This window comes from Onychomys torridus, chromosome 18 (genome assembly GCF_903995425.1).
Source record: "Onychomys torridus chromosome 18, mOncTor1.1, whole genome shotgun sequence".
Lineage (NCBI taxonomy): Eukaryota > Metazoa > Chordata > Mammalia > Rodentia > Cricetidae > Onychomys > Onychomys torridus.
The window spans coordinates 10,702,832-10,718,981 of record NC_050460.1 but is presented as its reverse complement, the minus strand read 5'-3'; the positions used below and the strand labels follow the sequence as shown (position 1 = coordinate 10,718,981).

The 16,150-nt window shown below is 42.8% G+C and overlaps 1 protein-coding gene across 4 annotated transcripts in view; it reads right to left on the bottom strand.

Moving 5' to 3' along the window:
• Positions 1–3,663: 3,663 nt before the first annotated feature.
• Slc25a27 (solute carrier family 25 member 27) overlaps positions 3,664–16,150 on the bottom strand; it is a 28,380-nt gene continuing 15,893 nt past the window's right edge. For 3 of the 4 annotated variants that reach the window (XM_036167284.1, XM_036167286.1, XM_036167285.1), the window contains 4 exons: positions 13,836–13,920; positions 12,042–12,134; positions 11,375–11,477; positions 5,781–6,021 (listed from right to left, as the gene is read on the bottom strand). In XM_036167284.1, the coding sequence (XP_036023177.1) occupies positions 5,950–6,021; positions 11,375–11,477; positions 12,042–12,134; positions 13,836–13,920 (353 nt within the window). In that variant the 3' untranslated portion in view covers positions 5,781–5,949. Of the gene's footprint in view, positions 6,022–11,374; positions 11,478–12,041; positions 12,135–13,835; positions 13,921–16,150 lie in introns of all 4 variants that reach the window. The other variant, XM_036167287.1, reaches the window with a different exon arrangement.

Sequence of the window (16,150 nt, the reverse complement as noted above, 5' to 3'; positions counted from 1 at the left end):
GGATTGCAGGGAAGAGCCTCCACACCTCCCCCTCCCCTGTCTCTCAAACACATGCGAATGCTTGTGAACCGGTGAAATGCAGATTTATTGGATGCCTACTATGGGTTTGGGATTGCCGGATTCCGTGTAGAAGCCACAGAAACTGTGTTCCTTCACAGTGAAAGTGAACAGGCTTTGGACAATAAAGCTTTAAGGAGCTGGTGGCTGGGAGAGGCGGAAGAGGAGCTGCCAGTCCTGTACCTGATGAGACTCGGGAATCAAAGGCGACCTGGTCCTGCAGCTGACTGCCATGCCTCTGCCAGGGAGTCTGTGCACAGAATAACTGGGTGAGCCAGGAATACTCAAAACAAAAAATCATAGCCATGAAATATAACTATCTCTTTGGCTAGTATTAAATATCTCAAACCCAACACTCCAAACCAATTTCAATTTCCACGATGAACAGTAAAGTTTTAAAAAAAATCTCTATTTTTTTGTTTTTATCTTGAAGCCATAACTGGATGGGAAATAACCACTAAATCAATCTGGCATTTAAAAGCATTTATTTTTAAAATTCAAAACAGTGCACTTTATTTACTCACGTGTTCCTGTTTGGCACCAGGTATTTTCAGCAAACAGACCTCTTTAAGCATCTTCACCTGCTTTAATCAAACCTCCCAAATGGCTCCTGCTGCTGTCTCAATCACAGCAGCCTGTCGGGGGTAAAGGACCAGAAGAGAAAAATAATCATGTACTCCACCGTTCAGGAGTGCTAAGGCACTTGGGGGGGGGGGGGGCGGCGGCAGGTAAGCACACATTTGTCTGTATTAAAGGAAAGGCAAATCTTCCAGACCCACTCTAAAATGAAGAATGACATAATCACACCTTTACTTAGCTATTAATAAACTAACTATTGTATTATTGTATAACTAAATGTTCTATTATTTAAAACTACCCAATCTTAGTCTATATGGGAGTCATTTTTTGTTTGTTTTTGTTTTTGTTTTTTGTTTTTGGTTTTTTGAGACAGGATTTCTCTGTGTAGCTCTGTGCCTTCCCTGGAACTCACTTTGTAGCCCAGGCTGGCCTTGAATTCACAGAGATCCACCTGCCTCTGCCTCCCAAGTGCTGGGATTAAAGGCCCAGCTGGCGTTTTATCTATCTATCTATCTATCTATCTATCTATCTATCTATCTATCTATCTATTTATTTATTATGTAGCAGGGGATATGAGTATGTCATGGTATGTGTATGGAGGTCACAGGAGTCTGTTCTTTCTACCATGTGGGCTGCAGGGTGGAACTCAGGTTGTCTGCCTTGGCAGCAGGTGTCTGTACTCACTGAGCCATCCTGCCAGCCCATCATGGAAGGTTTTCATGTGATGAAGATGGTATTTCTTAAAAATAATACATTTGACACCAATATCTTTTTAGTGGGGGAAGTTGAGCATTCGGTAAATACCATAATGAAGTTCAAGGCACCACTCAACATTATCTTCTGAAGAGAGAGGGAAAATAAAATATAATAATCTGTCCATAAATATTTTTCTCTCCATTTCCTTAAAAAGTGAAACCCTTTCTGATTTAACAGATATCCTCTATGCGACTCCCAGAGAAGTATTATAGAATCCTTGCTTCCAGATAGACCCCCTCCCCCGTGTAGGGGGAAAAATTGCATATTTATACACTTAGTAAGGTAAGCAAAGGGACCCATGGGTGCTAGAGTTCTTGAAAGCTTCTGATAGACAAAATCCGGAACTAACTAGCCAACAAAAATGAAGGATGGGCAGGGTGATCATATGGAAGTTAGGCGGAAGACACAGAACGGACGCTGTGTGATGTGCAGTGGAGCGCACCTCTAGGGAAATAACCAGAGTGCTATGTAGCTAAAAGAAGGCAGAGATGGAAATGCAGGGCGAGAAAAGGCCAGAAACAAATGGCGAGGTCAGAGCGAGAGGGCCTTCAACACATCGCTGAAGATTTTAACCTTATAGTAGGTATGAAGGGGCAGCTGAAGGCGATACTGTGTGGTGATGCATCCCAGTTACTAAAAGAAATTACCCTGAGAAAAACAAAGTCCATGGTGAGACAGACCAGCTTATGTTACAAAGTCTGAGTAAAGCATTTTCCAATCTTGGATTATGAGGAAATATTACACTCAGGGAAAGTCAAGTCTAATTGAAAATATTTTTCTTTTAAAAACAGAATATCAAAATTATGGCCCATCAGAGACAGACTGGGTTAACATACAGAGCATAGTGGCTTCTCTCTACCTTCCTATAGGGCAGTGGTCTCTCTGTATCTTCCTATAGGGCAGTGGCTTCTTTCTACCTTCCTATAGGGCAGTGGCTTCTCTATACCTTCCTATAGGGCAGTGGCTTCTCTCTATCTTCCTATAGGGCAGCGGTTTCTTTGTACCTTTCTATAGGGCTGTGGCTTCTCTATATTTTCCTATAATAAGACAGGCACCTAGAGATGCGGAGGATTAGACCACAGTGTCAAAGTTCAGTTCTGTTAAAAGAAGAGCCCAGACTTCGAGGGAGGTTCTTAGACTTCAGGGCCAGGTGTCCTTCTATGTTAACTGGCACTCAGTAACAATATGTGGTTGTCTGATAATCACTGAAGAGGAGCTTTGGTTTAACAGCAGGGAAGAGAATGGCTTACTTCTCAAATTTTGTTTTATTTGGAGACAAGGTCTTTCATGTAGCCCAGGCTGGCTCTGAACTTACCAAACAGTCAAGATGACCTTGAACTCCAATCCTCCTACCTCCACTTTCTGAGAGCTAGGATTACAGGTATATGCTACCATGCCATGTCAAAACCCATATTTAAATCATCAAATATTAAAAGTATGCATTTTCCCCCAAGAGATTCCTGAAGGAATCTGTTTTTGTTTATGGAAGGAAAAAAAGTTTAACTCTCTCAGGTGCAAATAAATGTATTTGAAAATGTGAAGGTTCAACACAAATTTTCCACTTAAATCTTCCCATATTTCATTCCTTTTTAAATTAACACAGCAAAAGAGACATCTGAGACCTACATGAAAGCTACAGTCTTAAAATAATGAAGACAAAATGAATATATTATATGTAGCAATAAACAATTTTTCTTGAGGACAGCCAAATAAATAAATAAATAAATAAATAAATAAATAAATAAATAAACGAATGAATAAATAAATAAGAAACAGCTATTAATGAGGGCAGTAATTCACATAAAAGCAGAAGATCTACCTAGTCCTACAACTTATGAAGGATTATAATCCATGAAGGATTTAGCTCTCTAAAAACATGGATTATTCTTAGGGCTGGAGAAATGGCCTAGCAGTTAAGAGCAATGGCTGCTCTTCCAGAAAACCTAGGTTCAATTCCCAGCCCCCACATAGCAGCTCATAACCACCTGGCTCTTTAGTTCCAGGGGATTCAATGCCCTTTTCTGGCTTCTTTAGGAACCACATGTAATTGGTACATAAAGACACATGCAGGCAAAACACCCACATATGTAAAATCAAAAAATAAGAAAAAGCCCACATTATATCTAACTAAAATCAGTCTTAAGAGATGCTATTCCTTTAGTTAGATATACTTGTAAACTTGCTTATAAAGAAAAGAGAACTATTTATAACAAAATTGTATAGATTTTTTTCAAGAAGAAAAAATATTTGATGAGAAAAAAAATGTGTGAAAGCAAAAGAAAACTGCTTAGAATATTTAATACCGAGTCACAGAGAACATGAGAGGTGCCAGAGAGTCACACAGTAGGAAGTGAGAACATGGCAGAGAAGACTCTTCTGCTGTGTTCACTTCTGGAGAGGACCAAGCATTTCCCAAGTGGGTACCTCGAAACCAAGCTTGCTAGTAAACCGTGGGTGTGATGGGATAGCAGTTAGAGACACAGCAAACAGCCAATGATGGATAGTCTCAGTGTTCAAGTTCATCTAATCCTAAACTTTATGCTGCAAGCAACACAGATTTACTGAAAATGTACGAGATAAACAACATCAACATAAAAAAAAGCCCAGGATGACTCAAGAATCCGAGATGGGGTTGTTGTGAGACAGATACAAGAGTTGCTTGGGCACCGTACCAGTGTACAGTGATGGTCCGCTGTAATGCCCTAACAATCAGGACCTTTGCAGTGTGGGCAACCCTCCTCTCTCTGGGCTTCAGTTTCCAAATTTGTAAAGTGACGTAGTTCAACCAGATGATCTGGAAAGATAACTTCAAACAATTCCAGGAATTCACAAAGATTCAGAAACTGAAGAACAATATGTCAGTATGGAAGCAGTATTTCAGCCCCTAGCCCCCAAAAGAATAAAGCTAAGCCAATTTTGAATAGTCCAGTTTGCATATAATTATTTAATTCCATATTTACTTAGTCATAAACATTACAAAACATAGGAAAACCAAAATTTCCCCAAAATGATTCATTGTGGAGCAGAATACATGAGGATTTAAGCATATAATTCAATATAATCTAGACTATATATATCTCGCCACTCAATTACAGACAATCGTGTTTGTCAATTATTGACAAACACAGTGGAAAGGTAGGCAACCTGAAGACATAAAGAGATGGAACTCCCCCTTCTCCAAGTAGAAAAATGAGCCGGCCACACATTGAAAGATCTTTAAAAGTGTGCCTCCTCCTTTAAATGGCAGTGATTATCCATCCCCACAGTCATGTTGCACAAGAGCATCTATGTCCCTCAGGACATCTATTCGTTTGGCTCTGAGGTCTACCTTGGGCCTGAGCGGTTGGGGTTTTCCTAGTAACACCTCTAGCCTTTATCCCTAGCTATAGCCTGAAATGCCGTGTCTGAGGCTGGGAGAGCAGCTGTGGGCAGGTGAATCTGGAGAAACCTTTCTAAAACAAGAAAAAGGATGGATGCAGACTGGAGAGATGTACCACAGACGGTGTATACTTGTCATATTTTATGCAAGAATGAGTAATATTCAAAATGACTAATACTCGGGCTTCTGAAATTCTAGAATGGCATGTCAGTTCTCTCTCTCTCCGTCTCTGCTCTCCCCTCTCTGGGACAGAGGGGACAGGTACAGAAGGAGACACACCAAAGTGAGCTGGCTTCATGTCTGTCTTGCTCCAAAAACACCCAGGAAGAGCTGAGGACATTATGAGGTGCTCCATAAGACGACCCTGAGAGCTGAATCTCAGTCAAATATGTTGTGGTTTCCATGTGTTATGATTCTCAGAGCTACTGAAAAATGCAGGCTGTGATGGAGTATGCTACACAAGGCAAGTGTTCTGCTCTCACAGACAGGCTGTGGCTGTCAGGGAAGTTACTAGGTTCTAGCATGTGTGGAGGAGTGAGCACATCTGTGAAGGTGGGCCCTGACAGCAAGTAGCCTCTTTCCCTGCAATTCAAACATCACTTTAAATGGTCTCTTTTATCTTTCCATCCTCCTAGCAAGAAAAGGTAAAGCCACTTCTTTCAGCACTAGGGAAACTCAAAATGTTTATTCTTGAATGTTCACTCGCTTGTCTGGAGTTTACAAAATGTGCACTCTAATAACAGAAAAGTGAGCTGTCTCACTGCAACAATAAATACTGGCGCACAGGTTAAATGTGTTTCCTAAGCACTACACAGTCTTCCACATGGTTAACGTCTACCCAGGTCTGAGAGCCTGGCTCCCTCTGGCACCCCTCTAGGCAGATACTTTTGCAGGGATCAGCAGCTCAAAGTCTACACCTTCTGGTCCAAGGTCAAAGTGGTCCAGGTTCCGTTCTTTAGGAAGTGCTGCGCTGGGTCTCAGTGGGTGGTCTTGAGAGATTGTGACCAGAGAGATCACTCTTAGAGAAAGAGTGGGTGTCCATGGAAATATAAAGTGCTGCCCCTTGTAAATCGCAGTCTCTGTGGAGTAAAGTATCTTCCTAAAGAGGTAGAAATAATAGGGGGCGTGTGGTGCAGATGCCCTTGTTCGGTAACAATGAGCCCTCTAGCTTTAAGGGCTTAAAATGGACTGACTCCACTCATCTCTCTGATTTTTTCGTAAGTGAGCCAGAACACCATTGACCAAGGGGTCTGAAAGATTAACCAAAGAGGTTAGTGCACATTTCAAAGCAATTAGATATATTCTACATATTGCATATACATCTTTGAGTGACAGTCATTTTCAATCCACTTGTTAAAAAACAAAACAAAAGCCACACAAATATCTTGTTTTTTATCTTTATAAATCGCCTTGAACTTACAAAGCATTTTCATGTCACAGATTTCCCTAAAAACAACTTGCAATAGGAAAAAAAAAGAGAGATCTTATCCCCATTTTACAGATGAGAATGTTGAGCTCAGCTTAGTAGTCCACTGCCCACTGACAAGGCATGGGACTAAACCACAAGGTTCTTTCTACCAACTGTTGCTGGGATGCCTTGACTTCTGAACTAAGCTGCTCTCCAATTAGACACTTAGGAAGTGAGGAAGACAAAGATCATCCTTTAAGGGTTGGGTCATAAAAATCGCAGTCTCAGATGTCTTGCAATCTGCACAAATGAGTTCACACCAAATAGAAAAGGAGCTCCCGGCTCTGAATGGCTTGACCTTAATCTGAATGACCGCATCCACAGGAGCTGGGAGGGATATGGAATGACATACCACTCTAGCAAGTAGGGATTATCAGAAAATGGGTGCTTGGAGGGGATTCCTCTCTAATTTGGTTCTGATCAGTGACTGACTAGAGAGGATCTCCATTCTATAGCAGAGTTAACAAGTTGGAATCTAAACAGTATTTGCTAAGTGTGTCTGTAAAGGAAGGCATATGCCTGTGTTTGGATACACTAAACATGTCATCTAGGCAGCCCAAGGATTTACTAAGTAGTGGTTAGCTGATCTGCACAGACATAGCTGAAATCATAAGCACAAAACTGGGACTGTGCCATATTCCTGTGATGTCCTGAAGCAGTCAAGGACGCAGCTGCAGGGAGACCAAGGAGCCAGGGGCTGGTGAAGAAGGACCCTGCAGCCATCTCTAATGCTGTGGTTGTCAGCTTTGCTCTCCATATGAATGCAACATTACAGGTTTGAAACACAGGGGTCAGGGGAAGCAACTTCATGCCTCCTCTGCCTGGGGAAACGACCATGGTGGGGTTTAGTGGGGGTATTGATGAGTTCAAGGGAGAGCGTGTAGCCTGTGGGGAGCTCATGGGTGGGACTGACTGAGCCTCTGAACATCCATGCTGTCTTCCTGAGTTCCCCATCAGCACAGCTGTGACTGTTGTCAATAATCCACCTGCACATGGACCTGTGCTACTGCCTCAGGTTTGTCTTGAGCCCACTGAATTGTCTCTGCAGAGCAGGGTGCTCAAAAGATCTCTCGGCTTGATATTCTCAAATCTTAAATTTACAAATACGCTCCTCCTCCCGATGTGATGCTTAGCAAGTACCTCCCAAAACTAACCTGAGCTCACATAGGGCTTGGATTTAGGAAGAACATGCTGGCCCAGAGGCATCAGTTACCTGTATTACTTACCAAATGTATTGTGCAGTGTGACCTAATCATAAGCTTCAGTGAAGTCAGCTGGGTATTTGAAGGTGCTTATGAGTCAGATGTCTGGGTTTAATCATGCATAGCAGCAATCACCAGGGCAATAACAAGCACACTGGTAATGCTTGCTGGGTAGGGAGCCTTTCCTTGGTACCAGCCCTCCATCTCTATACACCCCTACTTTTTAGTTTTTCCTATGTGTACAGTGTGCATGTTTGTGTGTGTATGTGTGTGTGTGTGTGTGTGTGTGTGTGTGTGTGTGTGTGTGTGTGTGTGTGTGTGTGTGTGTAGGTATGCATGTAGGAGGTACCCAAGGTTGATATCAGGAATCATCCTCAACTGCTCTTACACAGTGAGGTAGGGTCTCTCAATCAAACCCAGAGCTCACTGATATACAGTCTGGCTAGTTCACTTGTTCTGAGGATCCCCATCTCTGCCTTCAGGGACTGGAATTACAGCTGGCCACCACACACAGATGACATTTACATGGGTTCTAGGGATCTGAACTTCAGGCCACACATATGTGGCAAGCACTTAACCACCAAGCCATTTCCCCAGCTCCCATCTCTCTATAGTCTTTTAAGATTTTTATCAATTAGCTAGAGGATTTTGAAGAACTCAGTACACTGAACTAATAAGGAAAAGGAGTCAGAGTCCAAAAATAGCTAGGAGGGGCTGGGCGGTGGTGGCGCACACCTTTAATCCCAGCACTCGGGAGGCAGAGCCAAGTGGATCTCTGTGAGTTCGAGGCCAGCGTCGGCTACAGAGCGAGATCCAGTACAGACACTAAAACTACACAGAGAAAACTTGAGCAAATCTTTTACACACAAGACATGGTTTTCTCAGCTGAAAATATAAATGACAGTATCTGTCTTACTGTGTTCTTATACAAATTTAGAAATTATTCTTGTGTGTGGTGCAATTAGCACATAGTAGGTACTTTAAAAATGCCTGCGTCACCTCTGCCTCCACACATGATGCTGATGGTCATGATACTTTCTCCCCTCTCATCTGATAAGCACCTACAGAAGCATCACAGCCCATAAAAGAATGACGACCCTTTGCAGCCTTCTTTGGCCTTCAGACAGCTACAAGGCACAGCATCGACCATGTTCCCACACAGTATTGTTCATGCCACCAACAGATACAAGCTCCTTAGAAAGATGTCCTCCAACATCACACTGCCTGGGGTTGATGCTGAGAAATACCAGTTAATGACTGAACATGGTCAAGTTATGCAGCTGCTATATGCTTATTTCCTCTTCTGTAAAAGAGGGCTGGACAGCAGCTCGCTGAATAGACAGTTGGGAGAATTCCATGGCCATGCCACAGTTACAATGAGAACCATGCTGGCGATGCCCATGGTGACTCATCAATGCTTATCATTTTTATAATTTTTAACTACTTACTTTTCATTGTCATTTTCTTTAATGACTGTCTTATTCTTGAGTATGACCAGGACCTCTAAAAGCTCCTTCTTTTTGTAAGCCAAATTTTAAAAAAAATCTCTAATTTCAGTAATAAATATTCAGTTTTAAAATGATTTGAGGCTAATCAAGACCACCAAGATAAGGTGGGTTTTTGTTCTAGTACACTTTGTATCATGGTCTGACTCGAACGTGTTTCCCCCAAAGGCTCATATGCTGAAGTGATGGTCCCCAGCTGGGGGAGCTACTGAAAGATGATGGGATCACAAAGGCACTGGCCTCAGCATCACCAGAGATGTCGTGTGTGTGTGTGTGTGTGTGTGTGTGTGTGTGTGTGTGTGTGTGTGTGTGTGGTATGTATGTATATATGTATGTGTGTACACATATGTGTGCACACCACAGTGTTTGTGTGTGTGAGAGGCCAGAGGCCAATGTTGGGTGTCTCCCTCGGTTGTTTGTCTACCTTATGTTTTGAGATGTAGTCTCTCAGTGAGACCCGGAGCTCACCATTTCTGCTGTACTAGCCAACCAGTGAGTCGCTGAGCTATATCTGCTCGCATCCCCACCATGCTTGGGTTACAGGTGCACACCATTGCACCTGGCTTTTTACACAGACGCTGGGGATCCAAACTGGTCCTTATGTTTGCATAGCAAATGCTTTACCCACTAATCCAGCTCCTCAACCTCCATACAGAGTGTGTGGGGTGGGGGTGGGGTCATGTTTGAAGGGTGCACCTGCCCCTGGTCCCTTGCTGTAGAGCGCTCTCTACTTCCTGGACACCATGAAGCAAGCAGATTTGCTCTGCACTTGCTCCTGCCAGGACGCTCTGCCTCACCAGCCCAGAAAGGTGATGGAGTCAGCTGACCAACTGAAACCTCTGAGATCCTGAGACCAAATAAACTTTTTCTTCTTTCAGGTTGTTATTTTGTTACAGCAAGGAAAGGCTGACTGACATACCTATATCAGACATTGCTAAGAGCTTTTGCTGTTCATTTTCTTGTTAATAAGCAATTATCCCATAGTGATAGACAGCACACATTCCCAGTTGCCATTTATAAGTGGACATTGCTTACACTCCCCGCATCTCCATCTCTACAGTCCCCCCTAAGATTCTGATTTTGATCCAGTTCTGATATTAAGGTTGTCTTCTGTATATCTATCTATTCAGATGTCTTACAGGCACTCCAAAATTATCTGTATCAAAGATTAAATGTATTGAATCTACACTCTCCTTGCCCTGTCAATGATGACCATCTGCACAAGTCATTGTCAGCACCAGTTGCCCAGAGCCTGTTTTCCCTTTATCTTCTTTGGCTCTCCAGTATCCTCATCCAATCAGTCTTCTGTACCCCAAATACCTATCAAAAGCTGCCCTCTTCTCTCACTGCCTGACTTCTGTCTGCACCACAGTTATGCTTCAATCAATACCCCAGGCCTTTATCTCAACTCAGGGAAGATAGAATAATGCAAAAGTGCAGAAGAGCCTGTCCTTGGCCTGCCCCAGCTGCCTTCAGCTCTCGGTATGCCCCCATTCCTCTCTAGAGAATGTTTTCTTACCATTTGGCATGGTCAAGCCTTATTCACGCTTAAAATTTCAGCTCAAAGGTCTCTTCTAGGATGGCCTTCTCAGTTCCCTGGTGTGGGCTGTACTTACTCACTATGTATCTCCACAGCACTCGTAATTCCTCCTGTGAACTCACCGTTTTAGAGTTCCTTACTCAAGGCTAAGCCCTTACAACAGGGCATGCACTCAGATGTGGGTAGAGATATTTATTATTATTATTATTATTATTATTATTATTATTATTATTATTATATTATGCTGAGTTTTGATTAAGTTTCTAACCCCACAGCTCATCCACATTTTCAAATATTTATAAGTACTTACAAAAGTCCTTGTTTTTAGTTATACTTACTACAATTACTAGCTATGTCTAATGCTGAGTCTCACTGCACTGGAGTAAACGACAGAAGCATTGATACAACACTTTCTCCTAAAGCAGGGTCTCTGTGATAATAATACCTGCATAATTTGTCATCAAAATAACAAGTTCAGAAGCAGCAAAATTTCCCTGAAAGAGCTCCATTTTTAAATCTGTACCTCCACCCCAACCCAGGATATTTTAGGTAAGGAGAGTAGTGAAGGCTTTATATCACACACACAGCAAATAAGTAAATAATAAATAGCATGTCTTTATCTACTTTTGTAACAGATTATCAACCTATTTATTAATAAATGTGACTAGTTAATTCAGCCTTTACCTGTCAAGAACAGAAACATGATTCTAAGGAGAGGTGAAAAAAAGAAACAATACAATATTTTAAAAAGAAAGGATGGATGGGCCTGTTGTGGGGGTAGAGCTAAGCCACACACCAGCAGAGAAAATGGAAAATATCTATAAAGTACAAGTAATTTAAATTCAAAGAAAACAAAAATTAAGGAAAAACAAAAGACCCCATCTTTACCATTCTGAGCCAGGATGGCAGAAAGCCTTTATATAGGCTCAGGAATCCTTCCCCTTGAACAGCCTGGATCAAGCAGTCAGTTGATGACTTATATAAAAGTCCCCTGCAAGGAGAAAGAGACTGTAGTCAGATTTCCTCCTGTGTAAACGGATGTAAACAAAGCCATCTCAGGAAGGTTGTCATGAACCAAATGCTTTCTGCCTATTTTGAACAAATAGTAGCTGCACTCCATTGTCATAGGTATCTTCATTTGAGGGGAGGCATTTCCCTGCTGACTCTTTTTCCCATCACCCCCTTAGTCCTCTCTGAGTTCATCCCACCTGACCTCTTCCAAAGAGAACACACTATTTGATACTACATCACATTCTGTTACCTGAAAGGCATAGGCTCTGAACAGGGAGGTCTGCAAATTCTCAGCAGAGTAAGCTTTCAAAATGCTTAGAAAACAATAAAGTCACAGTAACTACTTTGTGTCTAAATAATATGACCCCAAAGTCTTAGTATATTTGCATTAGACAAAGAGGAGGTAATTTATATGAACAATTGCTCCATTGAACAGGAAAACACATGAATACATCCCAATCACACAGACCTACAAGAAAGCATCTTTGAAATACCAAGCCTGCCACAGACACTCCAGCATGTGGGTACCAAGGGCTTTATCTACCTTCCTTGTTTGTCTCGGGGTTGGTTCATTATTCGGCTTTTAATGACATCAGCTGGTGTTCCCAGAATGGAAGCTACAAGTCCAGAGCACAGACTGTAGACACAAATAAGGAAATTTAAAAAGAGTGTTTAAACAGCTCCCAGCTTATAAGAAAAGGCATTTAATATTGAAAAAGAATGCAGTGCTAAATATTCTTTGAGATTAAAACTAATGCTTACTTCTATAAGGAGACAGAAAATAGTTAGAGCATAGCCAGCCAACAGGTATGTGCCTCCTGGTTCCAGGCTTCCTTTTGTGTAGGGAATGATAGAGAGAAGCTTCTCCCTTCAAGATAGCTTGGGAAATGAAGGTGCTTGTCAGGAGAGTTTGATGACCTGAATCCTGATTTCAGTTCCCAGAGCCACAGGGGAAAGAGAAAGCTGACTCCTGAAAGTTGTCTTCTGACCTCCACAAGCATGCTGTGGCATGCACACACCCACAGGGCATATAGTCACACTCTATACCCCTCTCCCACACTCACTATTACTACTGAATAACAAATGGTTAAGGAGACCCTGTTCTGGAGCTGTCTATGCTCTGCTCAAAGATAGGCCAAGGAAAACTGGCCATCTTCAGATGCCGACCAGTGCTAGGAAAAAGCAAAATGGGTAAATGTGACAGGTGCCAACCAGTTAGTTAATCAGTGATGGGCAGGCAGGGACAGGCTCTGGGGTGACTGAGTCACCTGTCAGTACAAATCTGGAGGAAGTGTTACAAGGACAGAGAGTAGCGGGTACAAAGGAATATTCTTGGTATACACACACACACTGAGAGACAGACAGACAGACAGAGACAGAGAGAGAAGGAGGGAGAAGGTATAACTCCAATATCAACTGGAGAATATTAATATCACACCACATATCTAGGGCCATCTCAACAGCATATGGGGATTGGAGATTTTTCAGTCTTTGGCAACAAAACCAGGAGCCAGATGAAACAAATCACTGTGATGTGAAGGACAGCAGAGACCAAGAGTCACTCATTCCGATGGAGAAGTTGGAATGGTGTGTCAGAGAAGGGACGTGGACAAGCCGCATCCCTCAAGCCCTCATGTCGAATTCTGCTTCCTCTGTGCCCTGCTCCTTAGCTCTTACTTTGTCTTGTTTTTCACTCCTTTGAGTCTGTAGTGACTCATTCTTTTCTCTTTATTTATTGTTCATAGTTTTCACACATGTCTAGTCCCTCTGTTGGAGAGCTCCTGGACAGGGTCACTGCAAGATCCAGACTGGGACAATCAGCCCAGAAAGGCCACACACACTTGCTGAACTGAGTTGAAGAGACCATTATCAGAAACTGCCTCTGGGGCAGCCCTATCAAGTGCGAATCCTAGCTGAGTTTAATCTGAAATATGCCGCGATTTCATCTGTCTCTCCCACATTTTAATTGCAACAAACTTGAAGACTCTTTAAAAACCTAGCATCATCCTTCTCTCAGGGTGATAGCATGACATTCTTGACCCAAAGATCCCCAAAGTTAGAATTTATGACAACAATTCAAGACAGGGCCATATACGTGTCTAGAGAGACAGCAGAGGGTTACAAGCTCATACTACTCTTACAGAGGACCAGTGTGTGGTTCCTAGCACCTGCACCTCCAGCTCAAGGTGATACGACACACTCTTTGGGTCTCGGGAGCCACCTGCACTCACATGCACATGCCCACAAACAGACACAAATGCATACACATAACTAAAAACCAAATCCTAAAAGAGGAAAGGAAACAGAGAAAGCAAAATGGCTCACCACAGCCACCTACCTGGATAAACCGTGAGTGGCGATATTGTCCTCAAGCGGTGTGTTCAGCACCAGGTAGTGCTTCACTGTGTCGTAGGTGGTTAAGTCTGGCGAGGGAAAAAGGGTTGAACAGTCATTCATTCAATGGTGAATGTCTGGTGTGTCAAGAGGATGCTGGGCTTGGGACTGTACCGTGTGCTGGAAGGAAAGACCGTTCTTGTTTTTAAGCAGAGGCAAACAGAGGCAAAGCTACAAACCGTAGGAGAGGAAGGAAGGACTGGGCACTCATCTCTAGCTATGTGACTCTGGAATTTTTGGTCTTTGGTCTGAGAAATTTCTATCTGAACCAAAGTTTGCTTAAGTTAAGACCCTGACAGTTATAATCAACAGATCTGAACCACTGTTTTCCATTCAGCTTGTTACAGCTTTTTCAAATGACAATAGGAAGCTATTCAAGGATTTTTTAAAAAGAAGAGTTACACCACAGTCCTGGGGTTTCTGGTGATAGCCCACCCTGAGGTACAGGCAAATGAATGGCGATGTGATGAGAACGTCGGGCATGTTTGAAGTAGAGATGCAGTGCAATTGTTCCTTTTCTAGAAGTCGGGCAAGAGTCGGTAAGATGAGCATCTCTGCTCCCTGACAGCAGATGAAATGAGCAAAACAAACCATCGCATGTCCAGAATCAGTAGGTTTAAAGGAAGCGCTCTGCAGACAAGCGAGAAAAGAAAAGGGAGCCCCAAATACAGACAATGCCATGAATCTGGAAGGTTCTTGCTAAAATGACACCTACCAGAGACCCAAAGAAAGCACGGACAAATGGCTGTTTAAACAGCTAAAAGAAATCATTCCAATGAAAGGAAAGCCTTTGCCATGAGGCAGGAGTTGGCTTAGGATGTGAATGAGGATGCAGAAGGCTGGGGTAGCAGAGCATGTATGGGAGACAGAGAACTGTAGGAGACAGTGCTGGCCCAGACTACTGTGAAGAGGCTCAGAGGTCACACTGTAGGAAGACAAGGGGACTAGATATGAGACCATCGTGCTAATCGTAGTAAGAGATGGTGCTGGCTTGATAACGGTGCTGTGGAGCCCCACTCTGCTTCTGCAGAAATCCTGAAAGCAGAAACAGCCAGCAGATTAAATACGCAGAAAGAAAGAAAAGATGAAAGCAAGCTGCTAAATGTGAACAATTTAAAGTGAAGAGCTGTTATGTTTGGAGATAAAGAAGTAAATAGACAGCTTTTATGTATGTATGTATGTATGTATGTATGTATGAATTACAAGACAACAGCATTGGTCACCTTTGTAAAGTCATTTCACAGATGGTGGGGCAAAGTGGCTATGGGGTGCCTGAGGAGGGACCATCGAGGAAGCATCTGTAGTGGCCTCAGAGTAAAACCATGGCCATGACCTTTAGGGGCTCACCATGTTGTGGAAGATACAGGCACACAGTACAAGGGAATGACAGTGATAACCTCAGAGAACTGTAGAGACATGGAAAAGGACATCTAACATGACCAGGTATGGGGAGGGACTCTAAGAGGTTCATGAACAATACCTGGGTAGAGATGACAGTTTAGCTGGGTATTAAAGGGACGAAACACAAGAGGGTCAAAACTGAAATCAGAGAGGTAAAGAACAGCTTCTTGTATGCAGGGCTGTGGTCTCTCAGCTCACGGCTGTCTGCTGTCCTCCTGCCAGCAGACACAAAGAACTGCTCAGGGAGCTGAGGGCATGTGGAAGGTTCTGAGAGATTCTATATCGTGTTCTCAAATCCCCACTTGGTTATCGAATGAGAAGCCAGTGGAAGGTGATAAGGACACTGATGGCATGCTGGATCAGTGATTAGAGAAATCTCTCTGGATATACATGATGTACATCTTTGAGGATAGGGGACAAGTCCAGTTAGTTGGCCATGGTAGGGGTCAAACTGGGAGTTAGTTTGATGGTTTGTCATGTTGGACAGTTACATGCGGTTTGAATAGGTATGGCCCCCATGGACAAGTGTGTTTGAATGTTTGGTCCATGGGGAGTGGCATTATTAGGAGGTGTGGCCTTGTTGGAGTAGGTGTGACCTTGTTGAAGGAAGTGTGTCACTGTGGAGGTAGGCTTTGAGGTCTTAGAAAGCTCAAGTGTGGTAGACTATTATTTTAAGATGTGTTACATTTGTTTATGCTGTGGAACATTTGTTTAATGATGAAAAGATGTATTGCATTCTTTTATTTTGCATTTGTTTAACTCTGTGAAGTTGTGATACTTTGCCTGTCTAAAACACCTGATGGTCTAATAAAGAGCTGAATGGCCAATAGCAAGGCAGGAGAAAGGATAGGCAAGGCT